Here is a 16,460-nt window from a genome sequence, read left to right as displayed (position 1 = left end):
CCACACACCCTTCATCCAAGCAAAATCTCTGATTAGAGGAAGTCTCCAAATTAGCATAATGTCCCTTGTTGAAATTACCGAACGCACTCTCGTGTGAGTGGGTATTTTGGTCATTCTACCACTTGCGTACACCTAGTGTTATCATTGTTTTCAATGGCTCATTCACATAATTTCGCAGTCATTTTGCACTTACACCAAATAGAATTCATTGAAGACTGTACATTGATTAGCATTGATGTTTCATAGTTAGGAGGCGAACTCCGCATTCTCTGTGTTGTTCAAATAGTGTTGTTTCTATACCTGCCTTGTATTAACTGTATTTCCAGGTCTGAGCTTCCTGCTGATATTCGGCACCCTGCTGGTGATACAGTTTCTGGCCATGATCATCCACCGCATCTCAACGCTCGTCCATTTCGTGGCCAGGGCACCGTTCAAATATGGCGAACCGATGGCGACCTCCTGGTCCTTCGAAAGCCAGCTCGTGCCTCATGATCCCGAGTTCCAAGACGACGTGGAGACAATACGAGCAGTAACGGATGATGAGTCAAGACACCAGGATGCAGAAAGGAGACATATAGATTCTTCTTCTGGGAGTATTTCTGCCACAGCTCCACTGTTGAGTACTTCAACCCAAAGAGAGCTCAAAACACCACCCTTTTAAACTGAGGGGTTAAGCTTCGATGAACGATTGTTTTTCTTTCCCGAGTGAATTATCATGTGGGGTGTGCCTTGCCGCTATTTCTGTATATTTTGATTGTTTTCACCTGTCAGGAACAATAGTGTCGCAAGTATTGATATACCTGAGTATGTAGGATATCAATGCATCAAAACTACAATTGCTGAAGTATTTTTGTCATCAAGCATAATGTTGTATCAATATTGTATTGCCTTCCTTAAACTCTTTGACATAGTGGTTGGAAATTACAACTTCAAAACGTGGAGAATATTTCCTGTATTCACAACAGCCATTTCTTTGAGAAGGCAAATACAATTCCAAAGTTTTCAGACGTACTTTCCACGTAAATAGTCTTGGTTGAATATACATCCTTTTTCACTCAGTGATGGCTTGTAACGACTTAGTTTCACTGTGTGGTAAAATGAAGGTCCATGTGTTTCATATCACACACTACTACTGCTCGTAACTGAATACAAACATAAAACATAACCAGCTTCTTCTTTTAAGTCGGATAAAACACAAAGAGGTAAACTGAAAAAAAAGATGGAGTTTCTCTTGTTTGGATAAATTAGCATAAACATATTTGTCTTTACAATACTGTTATCCACAGTTTCCTTGCCACAAACTATAACCTTTACCACTACAAACTCAGGGTGCACTTGCTGTTAAACACGTAAAGCACATGGGTAGATCGAAAAAGTTATTTTCAAGGCATCCGAAAGATCTGATAGATACACGTCAATGTGTGTTATAACAGATGATAAGGTTATAAAAGCAGAACTGCTAGATTTTTCTATTTATAACTGTGTGATATATGAATTGTATAATAAATGCAGCTTCAAAGGGCTGTCTCCCCCTCCTTCGTTATACTTGAAAAATGTGTCATGTGTATTCCAACCAATTGTTCAGGTATATGTCCAGGATTTCAATGATGTTTTAATACATCATCTTCCTTTGTACTAGATTATTTTGAGATGATATAAAGATGTGCCTTACGAAACCGTTCGCTCTTGTTCCAGAAATACATTCCATTGATTCGATTAGCATCAACCAACCAAATCTTCCTCAGGTAGAAAAGCGCAACTAACGGGATCGGGTAGTCAATCACTGGATTGTCTGGTCCAGATTCGATTATTACAGACCGCCACCATATAGCTGGAATATTGCTGAGTGCGGCGTGAAATAACAATCAATCAATCATTGCACAACAGGAATATTGTTAAAAGAACGAAACACAATTTCCTCCCTCATTTCGGGTACTTACCCGTGAAGGTCTAGAATATTGTACTTCAGTAACCCATGCTTGTCGTGAGGCGACTAACGGGATCGGGTGGTCAGGCTGGCTGACTTGGGTGACATATGTCATCGGTTCCCAATTACGCAGATCGATGCTCATGCTGTTGATCACTGGATTGTCTGGTCCAGACTCGATTATTTCCAGATCGCCGCCTTGTAGTTGGAAAATTGCTGAGTGCGGCGTTTAACTTTACTCACTCATTACGGCTACTGCCTCACTGCCTGTGTTATATATCCTTGTCTGCTTTACCACCACTAAAACAGGTTACGATTACATCATTACCTTTAGATATTGATTCAGGAAGACATGATCATGTTATAGTATAATTCCAAAGATTCCTTGTCACTCTAGAATGCATTTGTTGCTAACATTCTTTTCAACAATTCGATAGTAAACCAACGCTGTAGTTTTCAAACAAATTTTAGCTGACTGAAATAAGAGAATGACAGTAGATATGATTCACTGTACGTGAGAATTACTACAGTAAATGTATACGTTGCTAGTATAAAACAATACACGAGAAATCAGAACTGCATGGGGTTTTGAAATTTTATTGACATTCCAAAAGCTACGTGATAACTCACAGTTTTGACAAATGCATTGATATACTTTAGAGAGATAAGAGTTGGATGAATCAAAATACATGTATAAGATTAAATCAGCAATATAGAGAGAACAAGCCAAAACCAAGAAAACAAATCACCTCCAGATTGTCTAGAAAAACAGTGAAACTAAATAATAATAAAACAACAGACCATGCTGCAATAAAAACACCTCTAGATTAAAAAGGGAATATGATAAGGACGCAAATATGATTACATAAACTACAAATTGTATTACAGCCAATATTGAAGCATACAAATATATCACCACCCAGATACAAAATGGCAACGGAATATACAAACAGGCAAAATATCGCAAGTTGACCATGCTCTATGAGGACATTCAGAACTCTTGTTATATAAAAAAGAATATACTTTGAAAGAAGTGGTCTCGTGTATCGTATTGATGACACAGACATTTTACACTACTTTAGTCCACTTCAAGACAATAGCCACCGATATCATCAGTTGTCAAGTTCTACTAAATCTAAAAAGGTCTGCTATTTCATGTGAAACATATAAAAACAAGTATGCAATGTTTTATAGCAGACACAAACCACATTATTTAAAAATGTTTACAATTTAAGTAATATAAGAGAAGTTTCTCATCGATGACAACAGGTTACACAATCACAGATTCACAGCTGACGTCAAGGACAATATGACCATCTAAATACATGTGATCAATGGAATACACATCTAGATAGGCTACAATAAATGATATCATGCAATATATGTCCGTATTTACAATTCACTGTACTTGCTCGTGTCACTTGCTTCAGTGTTCCGACACAACTTGTAATGAACGAGAAACATATATATTGCCAAAAATTGCCAAAGCTGCTGGGTCTCAATACACGACCTACACTATGCAAAACAAAGGTTATGTGTCACTATGAGACATTATATATTGGTGAGAGCTAGGACTTACAGACTGACGTCGGTTTTAGCAATATTCCAGCAATATCATGGCGGGGGGCACCAGAAATGGGCTTCACTCATTGTACCCATGTGGGTTAGAGCTAGGATATGAAATGAAATAGTTTGTTGACATATTATAACTAAATGTTCATGTTGCATCTACGGTATCTCATCCATGTATTGGTGACGACAGCAACTTATGCATTCACACATGTACATGCAGTTACACTTCTGGGACATATCACCAACTGTATATATGGCAGATGGAAGGCTCAAGTATGTATGCTCCAATAAGTTCATGGAGTACAGGTAAATATCAACAAGTCATTGTACAGATGATGTCCTTTGTGGTATCTACTGCAGTGTCAGTCTCGGAAAGGACGTCTATGATAGGGTAAGGCGTCAGTAAGATTGATTCAGTGTTCATGTTACTTCAACTTTTATTAATAATGGAGATCTCAAGTTGCTTCCTCTCAATACACAAGGTCAGATACTTGTCTATATTTCACTCAGAGTGACAAACTTTAACATGCTTCAATGTGACGGACTCAGTCCATCTTAAATCACCCTTAAAGATCATTGGTATAAATGACAATAGTATATCTCAGCCTGAGGCCATTTCCACCCACTCATCAAAGGGCAACCTGACACATGTTTTATAGTGGTTTTCGCCCATGGATTTGTTTTCAATTCTGAAGGACACTGGACCTAAAGCATCAGTGAACACACATCCATCAACAGGTCTCACCGCGACCTCAATGATGCCGGTGTTTGTTCCAGTGTCATGGATTTCAATCTGAAACACATCTTTGGGGTTTAGTACGATATCTGAATATCTGTTCTTGAAAACAAATATTTCTTTCTGCAGTTCTTCTGCAAGCATGCTCTGCATTTCATCTTTCCTCCCTTGCTTGGGAAACGGTATTCCATCCATATCAACTTTGCTGTCTGTACTTGTCCGACCAACATATACAGACCCACCCTGCTTTCTCTTTGATATGGATGTGACATATTCCGGCAAAGAACAATCATTGATGATATGATTGACCCATGCGCTTACTGAACGGTAAGGTGCATCCCGTGACAGGAGGACATGCTTGTCAATTCTGTCAACATAGATCTTCACAGCATCAACATGGTTCATATGAGTCAATCTTTGCACAGTGGGCTCTGTCGTTGATACATTGCGTTTAGAAAACAGAAGTGGCCTTATTTTCTCAAATGATGCCGATAAGTGTTTATCTCGGCACCAACAAAGCAGCTTTGTTTTCAAGTCGACAGTAATGAACGTGTCGGATGGCAAGACATCTATTTTGTGCACTCGCCCTCCTTCATTCTCTACAGGATGCCAGCTGAAGCCGTCTGACATTGTCTCGTCGTCAGTTAACATTGTGTCCAATACTGGCACAACAGTAGATTGGAATACATTCGTAACTGATCTGAATATATCTTGGCAAGCATGCACAAACAGAGCACCCCGACCTGAGTTTCTCAGTGAAGATAAAGCCTTTTTGAATTGATACTCCGCAGATGGTTTCATTCCCCGTTTTATGATGTCAACCTGTCTCCTGTGTAGGTGAATGAAGAATACATTATCCTCTGTTCCCATGTGATAATTTGCATCCCCCAAAACCCGTAAGCATGTTGTACAGTCATCTGAAACAATGAACATGTTTTTTAACCAATTAGGTCAATGTGTGATATCATTACAGTTACCCCACACAGAATATTATTATGGGTACACACGTTTATCTTGCCACGGTTAGCACTTACTGTTTTAGATGAATCGATGTTGACTTCACCCAGGTAAATATGAAGTACATGAAGCCGTTTATGACTAAAATCTGACATGTGACTAAATATTATGATAGCAAGGGTCAAAAAGTTAGGATGTAGTAAAATACTTACACAACTTTACTGCAGGGGTCGGCAGTGGGTGGAGACGGAGAGCTGCAATAGTCAGTTTTATCTGCTAGTACGAGAACGCAAGTGACACAAATACACGTATCCATAAAAGGAGTATTTTGATCTTTGTTTCAAGCTCATATAATGTCACGCACGGTGGAATAATAGTCCAAGTTCTATATAATATTGTTGGGTCGATTGAATATGGCATAACGCCGCTTTGAGCAATATTCCAGCAATATAAAGGCTCGGACACCAGAAATGCGTTTCACACATTGTACCCATGTGGGTATCACATCCGGGTCTTCAGCGTTTAACCACTAGGCTACCCAACCGCCCTAGTTGTAAATGAAACGGACAGCATCAACTATTAATATGACCGCGGATATATTAACACATCACATAATCGAAGTGACGCTAATTGCCAGATACATTATTCATATCGTAAAACTGACAAAGTTTGTTACAGATGAACATATGCATGGCTGACCGTGCTCTCACTGAAGACATATAGTTGTCAAAAGCAATACAAAATGAATTAGCAACCTTAAAGGCAATAATACTCAAAAAGGCCACTTTGTAGCTTTGAATTCGTTACGGCATACTGAATCACAATGGCTTGAAAATTCTGTTCATGAAACAGTCGATAAAATAACGACTTGCTCATCGTCCCCAAAACTACAAAATCGTGCCTCCGGAGGAATTTCCCATACACTACTAACTGGTGAATTTCCCCAAAATTTAAAGACTAAATAGTGGTTTTCACTTCAAGCATAAAACGTTGCAATAAGTGAATCTTTTTTGTATGATTTGGGCTATACCAAACATATCCGTAGAGAAAGAGTCTTCCATTGAGCCATTGACTAAGGTTATCCTCATTCGTAGGGCCGACAGGTGTATTATGTTCATGATTAATACCAAACGTCAAACCTTTGCTTGTTGGAAATTTGCGAAAGAAGATGACCAGACGACATGACTTTATGACAATCATAATTGTATGCCACTGACCAGTAGGTCGACCAAAAAAGGATCGCCGAAGGTGTTAAATCAAACTTTAAATCAAATTCATTGAGTTGCTGCAGACTGAGTACGCTAATGAACTTGTTATTGTACTTCGTGCTTGAGAAACCACTTTATGCAAGAGAAACCATGTCTTTAAGGTGGATAAGGGACAACTTTGGCAAAACAGAAACAAGCGAACCGTTATCGCAGTGCTGTTTTACTTTTGGCTGGAAGACACGAAAAAAGTGTTCTGTTACAGAATCTTTCTATTTTTATGTTGCAAATCTATATCTATATGTTTCAAGGACACCCTGGTCCCCATAGTATTTGACATGACCACATCATCTATAAACAAACACGATGGAGATTTTACCCTAGACAATCGTTGTTCCAAAGCAGCATAGAAGCTATTTACAAGTTGTTAATCGTCATTTCAGTTACTCACAACATACGACGAAAGGTGACGTTTCAGGCAAACATCAATGTGTACAATTATTTTAGTTTTTTAGGGCGTAACAGACACTGTAGAACCAGTACACATGTACTATTGTATATGTATAGCTGTGAAGGATCGCATGAAAGGATTTTCCTTGCACCGCTGCCCTAGTACCTTTAGGGCATGCCCCAAAATATATTAGTTTGATGGTTTATCACTAAAATTAACCACATGTAACAAGAAAAATTGTTATTGATTTACTTGCCCTTTAAAGACTATTTTTGACTACTATTTACGAACAGACCATAAAGTTAACCACAATATCTAATGCGGACAGTTGACTATTAACATAATTATAAGGAAAGCAATATCAAACAATATATTATATTGAATTTTATTAGCGTCTCAAATGTAACGATGAAAACAGTTCTTCTATCAACATTTTAAAGTAAGTATGCTCATTTCGATGCCAGATATTTCCATACTATTTCGACCATAATAAATGACTTCATTAAAGTTAGAGCATACGGAATCTGTGTGTCAGTATGAGATAATGTTTATTTACCTGAACGTGAAAGGCTCTTCAGTGATATGAAGTGCCCTTTTCTCTGTCCACGGTAGTCACCATCGCAATAGGTACACTCTGTAATGAATCGAATACACTTGCGTCATTATCGTATTATATTTATGCATTATCTGGCGTGTCTAATACGAATATAAAGAGCCAACAGCGCCAATATCGGGTTGAATGTCATGATGCAAATGTGCATTTCAAAAGTGAAAATTGCGCCATTTCATTTCAGTTTTCGTTTCTAATTTGTAGGATGTCATTAAAGCGCTTTATTTTACATGTCAATGTGGGTCCTGTACCATTCATCAGTTGTTGGCATTTTACCTAAATATCAAATTTATGGCAAGCTTAAAGGAAATTATGACCTTTGAATTACTGGGTTTATTAGCGGCATTTGCCTTCTGTGTACCAGACCATAAACAGATGGCCATATAAATAAGATAGATTGATTACAACAAAAATCATAATTTCCTACATGGCCATATCGAAAAAAGGTCAAGTACGTATCATAATATGTTTTAACATATTTCTTCCTGAAATAAACATGATCTGCCCTTGTTACCACATCCGAGTTCAGCTTTGGTCAAAGTAAGTTTCAACTGTGGTGCAGTTCGTGGTACAAGTCACGATAAACTTTCTAGCGAAACCAAAACGAAGCTACTAAGAGATAGAAGGCACTGTCAGAAGTCCCGCAGATATCACACAGAACGCCTTTTACACTATTTCTTCACGTGTGTCATGTTTACAAACATAGAAAGTAACATGTATTTCTATTCCCATGGCCATAAGCTGGAAATACTTATGAACAGAAAACAATTGTTTTGTCTACTTCTGAAAATATGAACATTATTAAGTCAATCCACAATTTAATCACAAAATCAAAATACCAATGTGACTTGAATTTTATACAGGAAAATTTATTTCTGATTAATCTGCATATGTTAAACCATTCAGGAACACCAAATTGTATCTGACCAATTCTTTATACACGTTTTCATCTTATAGATTCTCATAAAAATACAAATATACATCGCATCAATTATGCGCTTCTGTTTAACAGCAATTGTTTACTTGTTTACTTGTTTACATGTTCTGACTTACAGTTTGTGTCATGTGTTATATGGGAGCTGAGTTGATATGCGATATAACAGCTTGTTCACCAAACAGTGTTCATTTATTGAATAATTACACGTTTAACTCAATAAATTTTGTTTGAAATGAGGAAGTGACGGGTTGCCCAAGAGTATCATATGCGTGGTTAACGGGTTCCACATAGTTGATTAACGCGGAGGAAACGGGTTGTAAATAAGGTCCATGCCACTAACACACACACACACATATATATATATATATATATATATATATATATATATATATATATATATATATATATATATATATATAGACATCTAAAAAATCACCATATGTATAATTTCAGTATATAAAACTTCCAAAAATATTTGTCATCAAGATAGCTTATATTTAATCACAAATGTGTGTATTTTTGGTTGTGTCATAGACAGTTTATTCTCGCTGAATAGAAAAGTTTACAACAATAAATATAATGAGTTACGAGATAGAGATGGAGGGAATTTACATTGATTCATAAAGTTAGCCCCAAAAGACTTGGAAAATATATCAAGAAATACGGATATTGCATAGAAATGGGTGTAACGTTTTTTAAAAAGAATAAGATTTTCAATCGTTATGACATAATTTTGCGAGGTTGCGCAATATGTTAGTTCTTCTTAAGTTGATTAATTTCACCATTTTCTTGTGGATTGGGCCATTGCACATATGTTTTAGGAATGAGTTGAGATCGATCTTGCGTAAGAAAACGTCACATTTAAACATAAAATAAGTCTTCTCTGCAATTACAGGAGAATTGCATAATGGACGAATTCTTTCTTCTCTGGGTACTCCATTCCAGTGGTCAGTTTCAATCGGAAGATTATGATTTGACGTTCTGAATTTTAAAACCGGAACAGATATAGTTTTAGAAAGAAAAAGATAAGTTTCAAACTTTGGAATTGCTTTAAGAGAATGATAAAAATGGCCCTTCGGTTTTGATGAAATATTCTGCCTCCGATTTTGAATGAACTGGTCTTTTAGAATTCTTTCAACATTTGAGACTAACCATGGGGTGGTGTATTCTGACTGGATTTTTAAAACATATCTTTGACCAACATTTTGTAAAATATGTTTTATAACATTTAAACAATTGTATTCGTTATAGTTAATTTCAGAGTCTAAGGTAGCACAATCGAAAGTCTTCAATCGAAAGTCCCCAACAGTGTCAAAAGTTTTTGAAAAATCAATAAATGCACAATACAGTTTTTTTCTTTGAAATTTTTAGGTAATGCATGAGCCAAAGAAGAACGAGTTTTTTTTATCCGCCGCCATAAAATGTTTACGAAATCCTGGCTGTATGGACGTCGAAAAAATTAGTGAGCCTTTTTTCTAGAATTCTAGTAAATAACTGATCAATCATGAGCGGTATTGGATATTTTAAGTCTATTTTTCGCTCTATTTAATTGCCTTGTGAATTGTTTACATTCATGTCCGAACCAAGGTTTATTTTTCTTCGATAGCGTTTTTCGGCCCGAAACTTTCATGTGCCGCGTAGGTAACCACGTACGAGAGGCTGTCGGCGAACTGACTGTAAGATGATGTCGTTTACTTGTTCAGTGTCAATGTTATGAATGAATGATACAAACTTGGATTCATCATACTTTGGGGGATTTGGACAATGATGGTAATCTGGTGTAAAACATTGACTTCGTTTGGCTGTAGCAGAATTTTCTACTGATTTCAAGGAAAAGGCGACGGGGCAATGTACACCTTAATATAAAGGTGAGACTTCCAAGACTTCAAGGTCAGCAAATAGGGATAGACATTTTGGAGACGCAATAATATAATCTTTAACACTGGTATCTTGTTATCTCATATATTACTAGTTCTTGAATCAATGTAACCACGCAGGGTAACATAAGGGTTATTTGGTAGGTATTTCATAACTGACTGTTTAATTCCGCAGAATTTGTCAGCATATTTAGAACCTCCTGGAGCTATGTAAACAACACCGAGGTTCATATCTCGTTCTATACCAAACAAAGCTTTGTTTATTCTAATCAACAGTACATAATAACAATTGTCTTTTACCTGTGATATGTATTCTTATATTTGTCTCTAACAATACCCCAAGTCGACACTATTGTGTTTAGGATTTGCTGAAGCGTCCTCGGAACCTGGATGTGACGGTTGAGACAATGCTAGTAGTTCGGTTAGTGTGCTGTAATAGTGCATTCTGCACATGGTACTGATACGGGTGTGAACAGATGACATATGTTTGTTAGAGGACATATGGGATAACTATATATACCACTTGGTTGTGATCAAAATTATTAATGTGTCAAAGAGGTCCTGAAAGACACCTACCTGCCAGTTAGTCAATTATGTTAAGTATTGTTCCGTCATGTCGTGTATGATGGGAGATGCAATGTACTTTTTTTTCTGGTGTAGATACTATTCGATTTTACACTCTGTTTTTAATGATCATGCATCTTAACGTGGAACTTTCGATAAAGTCAAATCGCGCATCACTCTTTCAGACCCATACCCACCAGATAATGGAACCTACAAGGAAACATTTTTTCACCTACCTTCTTCAATTATAAACAACATATTCCCGGAAAATATTGACAAAATCTCAACAGAAAATGACAAATCCCTCTGGACCTCATTAAACCATGATAACAAGTTCGATTAGAATTCCAAAATTCAAAGGCACATGCAACATCATACCAACAAACTATCCCTGAACAACGAAGAAATCCCGTTAGGAAAGAAGCACAACACTCTTCGACCTCGAAATTTATCTATAAACTCTTTCTCCCATTCAGTCATGCAATGTCTTGGCCACCCATATACGCAATGTCAAGAGCGCGCTACATCATTTGGGGGTTCTGTGCTCTGTCACGTAATATATTATCTATCACATGTTAATATAGCCAAACCTACCCAAGAATGAAATATTTATCACATATTTACTCCTTTGTGTTTTTTGGTCACAAACAAGATGCCTGAAATGACTGGTGTCTGAGCAATCACCAAATGTAGGCTGTCGACATAATTGTAGACATAGGTGCAATGTTTTATGAGATATCACTTTAACACGAATTTGAAATCTGGTCAAAGTGTCGTGGTGACCTTTAAGATGAGATCAAGGTCACCAAAATCGACTGGTTCCTGTGTAATCCCAAAATATAGGCTGTCACCAAATTTGAAGACATTGGATACAACAGTTCATTAGATATCACGTTAACATTAGTTTGAAAAGTGGTCAATGTGTCGTGGTGACCTTGAAAATAAGGCCAAGGTCACCAACATCGACTGTCGTCTGCGTAATCTCCAAATGTAGGCTGCCGCAAAATGTGAAGACATTCAGTACCACAGTTCATGACGGATCGCGTTAACAAGAATCAGGACGTATGTGTCTGTCTGTCTGTCTGTTTGATATCTCTGTCCCCTTCTGTCTCTCTGTGTCTCTCTCTGTCTCTCTAGGTCTCTCTCGGTCTCCCCGCCCCCTCTCTCTCTCCCTCTCGTATTCCACACGAGAGATATAATAGCTCAGGTTGGGGGGCCAAATGGTTTATAAATACCAAACAAACAAATAAACCACTTAAAATCACTTGTCAAGGGGTGCATGGACAAACTGTAGAACTCGGTATAGAAATGTAATATTTGTGGAAGCAGTACTGCAGGAAATCTAATTGCGGACGAGTGTCTGAAGTCCTGACACATCTAATCATATACGAAGGGAGATTCAATGTTGCTTTTAGCAGGAATACAGGTAAAGTCTGGTCTTACTTTCTGTTGAGTTTTCTTAATTTCTATGCATAACAACGTGTAACCATCGCAAATTAATTTGTTGTTCCTGTCATATCGATCTACTAAGTCAGTATCGAAAGCAACACTGGCAATAACCTTCTCCGATGCTCCCCAGGATATCCTCGGGGGGAACATAACCTCTGGAGAGATGGTTTTGTCATTTCCAATTACTCTCTGACTTGTATATAGAAAAATCAATCCTGTAAAGTTCTTGATGATAATGAGAATATCAAATGTGCAGAATAATCCAGTAAGGGAATAATGAAACATCCCCAAAGGGATATGTCCAACTACATATATTCACCTTAGTAAGAACAGTTACTAATAGTTTCAACTGACAGAAGGAGGTGGCATGCACACAGATGTAAGCAGTATCATTTTCCAGTCTGATATCACTGAATACAATAAAGTTATTTTGCAATCTTCTTTTAACAAAATGTAACAGTTTTATACTTACGTTCTCTCAGCACCCCTGCAATATATCAAGGAATCGACATAGTCAAACATACATCGGGTGTACAATTTCAATACATACAGATATATACTCACCAGCAATGAAAACACACCATTCTAAAAGTGTTTATATTTTCATCAAGATGAATTTCAGCATAACACAGTATTTGTCAAAGAGGTTCTGAATTGAATCTACTTGCGGACGTGTATTTGAAGTACTGGCCTATCTAATCCTATACGAAGGGAGATTCAATGTAGCTTTTAGCAGGAATACAGGTAAAGTCTGGTCTTACTTTCTGTTGAGTTTTCTTAATTCCCATGCATAACAACGTGTAACCATCGCAAATTAATTTGTTGTTCCTGTCATATCCATCTACTCAGACAGTATCGAAAGCAACATTAGCAATAACCTTCTCCGATGCTCCCCAGGATATGCTCGGGGGGAATTTAACCTCATAAGAGATAGTTTTGTCGTTTCCAATTACTCTGCTACTTGTATGTAGACAAATCAATCTTGTGAAATTCTTGTCTATAATGAGAATATCAAATGTGCAGAATAATCCAGTTAGGGAATACTGGAACATCCCCAAAGGGATATGTCAAACTACATATTTTCACCTTAGTCAGAACAGTTACTAATAGTTTCAACTGGCAGAAGGAGGAGGCATTCACACAGATGTAAGCAGTATCATTTTCCAGTCTGATATCATTGAATACAATACAATTATTTTGCAATCTTCTTTCAACAAAATGTAACAGTTTTATACCTACGTTGTCTCAGCTCTTCTGCAATATATCAAGGGACCGACATAGTCAAACATACATCGGGAGTACAATTTCAATACATACAGATATATACTCACTAGCATTGAAAACATACCATTCTAAAAGTGTTTGTATTTTCATCAAGATAGATTTCAGCATGACACAGTATTTGTCAAAGCGGTTCAGAGTGAAATCTACTTGCGTACGTGTATTTGAAGTACTGACCCATCTAATCATATGCGAGGGTAGATTCAATGTAGCTTTTAGCAGGAATACAGGTAAAGTCTGGTCTTACTTTCTGTTGAGTTTTCTTAATTTCCATCCATAAGAACATGTAACCATCGCAAATTAATTTGTTGTTCCTGTCATATCCATCTACTAAGACTGTATCGAAAGCAACAATACCAATAACCTTTACCGATGCTCCCCAGGATATCCTCGGGTGGGACAAAACCTCTGGAGAGATAGTCTTGTCATTTCCAATTACTCTGTAACTTGCATATAGAACAATCAACCCTGTAAAGTTCTTGTTTATAATGAGAATATCAAATGTGCAGAATGATCTAGTAAGGGAATAATGGAACATCCCCAAAGGGATATGTCCAACTACATATTTTCATCTTAGCAAGAACAGTTACTAATAGTTTCAACTGACAGAAGGAGGTGGCATTCACACAGATGTAAGCAGTATCATTTTCCAGTCTGATATGACTGAATACAATACAATTATTTTGCAATCTTCTTTTATCAAAATCTAACAGTTTTATACGTTCTCTCAGCACCCCTGCAATATATCAAGGAATCGACATAGTCAAACATACATCGGGTGTACAATTTCAATACATACAGATAAACAGTCACCAGCAATGAAAACACACCATTCTAAAAGTGTTAATATTTTCATCAAGATGAATTTCAGCATGACACAGTATTTGTCAAAGAGGTTCAGAGTGAAATCTACTTGCGTACGTGTATTTGAAGTACTGACCCATCTAATCATATGCGAGGGTAGATTCAATGTAGCTTTTAGCAGGAATACAGGTAAAGTCTGGTCTTACTTTCTGTTGAGTTTTCTTAATTCCCATGCATAAGAACATGTAACCATCGCAAATTAATTTGTTGTTCCTGTCATATCGATCTACTAAGACTGTATCGAAAGCAACAATACCAATAACCTTTACCGATGCTCCCCAGGATATGCTCGGGGGGAATTCAACCTCTAAAGTGATAGTTTTGTCGTTTCTAATTACTCTCTGACTTGTATGTAGACAAATTAGTCTTGTGAAGTTCTTGTCTATGTTGAGAATATCAAATGTGCAGAATAATGCAGTAAGGGAATAATGGAACATCCCCAAAGGGATATGTCCAACTACATATGATCACCTTAGTAAGAACAGTTACTAATAGTTTCAACTGACAGAAGGAGGTGGCATGCACACATATGTAAGCAGTATCATTTTCCAGTCTGATATCACTGAATACAATACAATTATTTTACAATTTTCTTTTAACAAAACGTAAACAGTTTTATACTTACATTCTCTCAGCACCCCTGCAATATATCAAGGAATCGACATAGTCAAACATACATCGGGTGTACAATTTCAATACATACAGATATACAGTCACCAGCAATGAAAACACACCGCTCTAAAAGTGTCAATATTTTCATCAAGATAGATTTCAGCATGACACAGTATTTGTCAAAGAGGTTCTGAATTGAATCTACTTGCGGACGTGTATTTGAAGTACTGACCCATCTAATCATATACGAAGGGAGATTCAATGTAGCTTTTAGCAGGAACACAGGTAAAGTCTGGTCTTACTTTCTGTTGAATTTTCTTAATTTCCATCCATAACAACGTGAAACCATCGCAAATTAATTTGTTGTTCCTGTCATATCGATCTACTCAGACAGTATCGAAAGCAACATTAGCAATAACCTTCTCCGATGTTCCCCAGGATATGCTAGGGGGGAATTTAACCTCTTAAGAGATAGTTTTGTCGTTTCCAATTACTCTGTTACTTGTATGTAGACAAATCAATCTTGTGAAGTTCTTGCTGATAATGAGAATATCAAATGTGCAGAATAATCCAGTAAGGAAATAATGGAACATCCCCAAAGGGATATGTCCAACTACATATATTCACCTTAGTAAGAACAGTTACTAATAGTTTCAACTGGCAAAAGCAGAAGGCATTCACACAGATGTAAGCAGAATCATTTTCCAGTCTGATATCACTGAATACAATACAATTATTTTTGCAATCTTCTTTCAACAAAATGTAACAGTTTTATACTTACGTTGTCTCAGCTCTTCTGCAATATATCAAGGGACCGACATAGTCAAACATACATCGGGTGTACAATTTCAATACATACAGATATATACTCACCAGCATTGAAAACATACCGTTCTAAAAGTGTTTATATTTTCATCAAGATAGATTTCAGCATGACACCGTATTTGTCAAAAGGTTCAGAATGAAATCTACTTGCGGACGTGTATTTGAAGTACTGACCCATCTAATAATATACGAAGGGAGATTCAATGTAGCTTTTAGCAGGAATACAGGTAAAGTCTGGTCTTACTTTCTGTTGAGTTTTCTTAATTTCCATCCATAAGAACGTGTAACCATCGCAAATTAATTTGTTGTTCCTGTCAAATCCATGTCTTAAGACTGTATCGAAAGCAACAATAGCAATAACCTTCTCCGATGCTCCCCAGGATATCCTCGGGTGGAACATAACCTCTGGAGAGATAGTTTTGTCATTTCCAATTACTCTGTGACTTGTATATAGAAAAATTAATCATGTAAAGTTCTTGCTGATAATGAGAATATCAAATGTGCAGAATAATACAGTAAGGGGATACTGGAACATCCCCAAAGGGATATATCCAACTACATATTTTCACCTTAGTAAGAACAGTTACTAATAG

The 16,460-nt window shown here is 37.0% G+C and overlaps 2 protein-coding genes across 2 annotated transcripts in view; one reads left to right on the top strand and one right to left on the bottom strand.

Annotated features, from left to right (window-relative positions):
* Positions 1 to 1,764, top strand: part of LOC124257845 — a 46,261-nt gene extending 44,497 nt beyond the window's left edge. Inside the window, exon 22 of the mRNA XM_046691990.1 lies at positions 327 to 1,764. Coding sequence (XP_046547946.1) covers positions 327 to 661 — 335 coding nt within the window. The 3' untranslated portion in view covers positions 662 to 1,764. The remainder of the gene's footprint in view (positions 1 to 326) is intronic.
* A 740-nt stretch (positions 1,765 to 2,504) lies between these two features.
* Positions 2,505 to 14,296, bottom strand: LOC124257839. The gene is made up of 5 exons (XM_046691986.1): positions 14,288 to 14,296; positions 13,525 to 13,539; positions 7,405 to 7,482; positions 5,405 to 5,446; positions 2,505 to 5,152 (listed from the first exon to the last, which is right to left on the bottom strand). Exon 5 carries the CDS (start codon positions 5,103 to 5,105, stop codon positions 4,101 to 4,103), a length of 1,005 nt encoding a protein of 334 aa, XP_046547942.1. The 5' UTR covers positions 5,106 to 5,152; positions 5,405 to 5,446; positions 7,405 to 7,482; positions 13,525 to 13,539; positions 14,288 to 14,296; the 3' UTR covers positions 2,505 to 4,100.
* Positions 14,297 to 16,460: the final 2,164 nt, after the last annotated feature.

Source organism: Haliotis rubra, unplaced genomic scaffold (genome assembly GCF_003918875.1).
Source record: "Haliotis rubra isolate DU_JTF1 unplaced genomic scaffold, ASM391887v1 Scf676, whole genome shotgun sequence".
Taxonomy (NCBI): domain Eukaryota; kingdom Metazoa; phylum Mollusca; class Gastropoda; order Lepetellida; family Haliotidae; genus Haliotis; species Haliotis rubra.
This window is presented reverse-complemented; position numbering and strand designations above follow the sequence as displayed.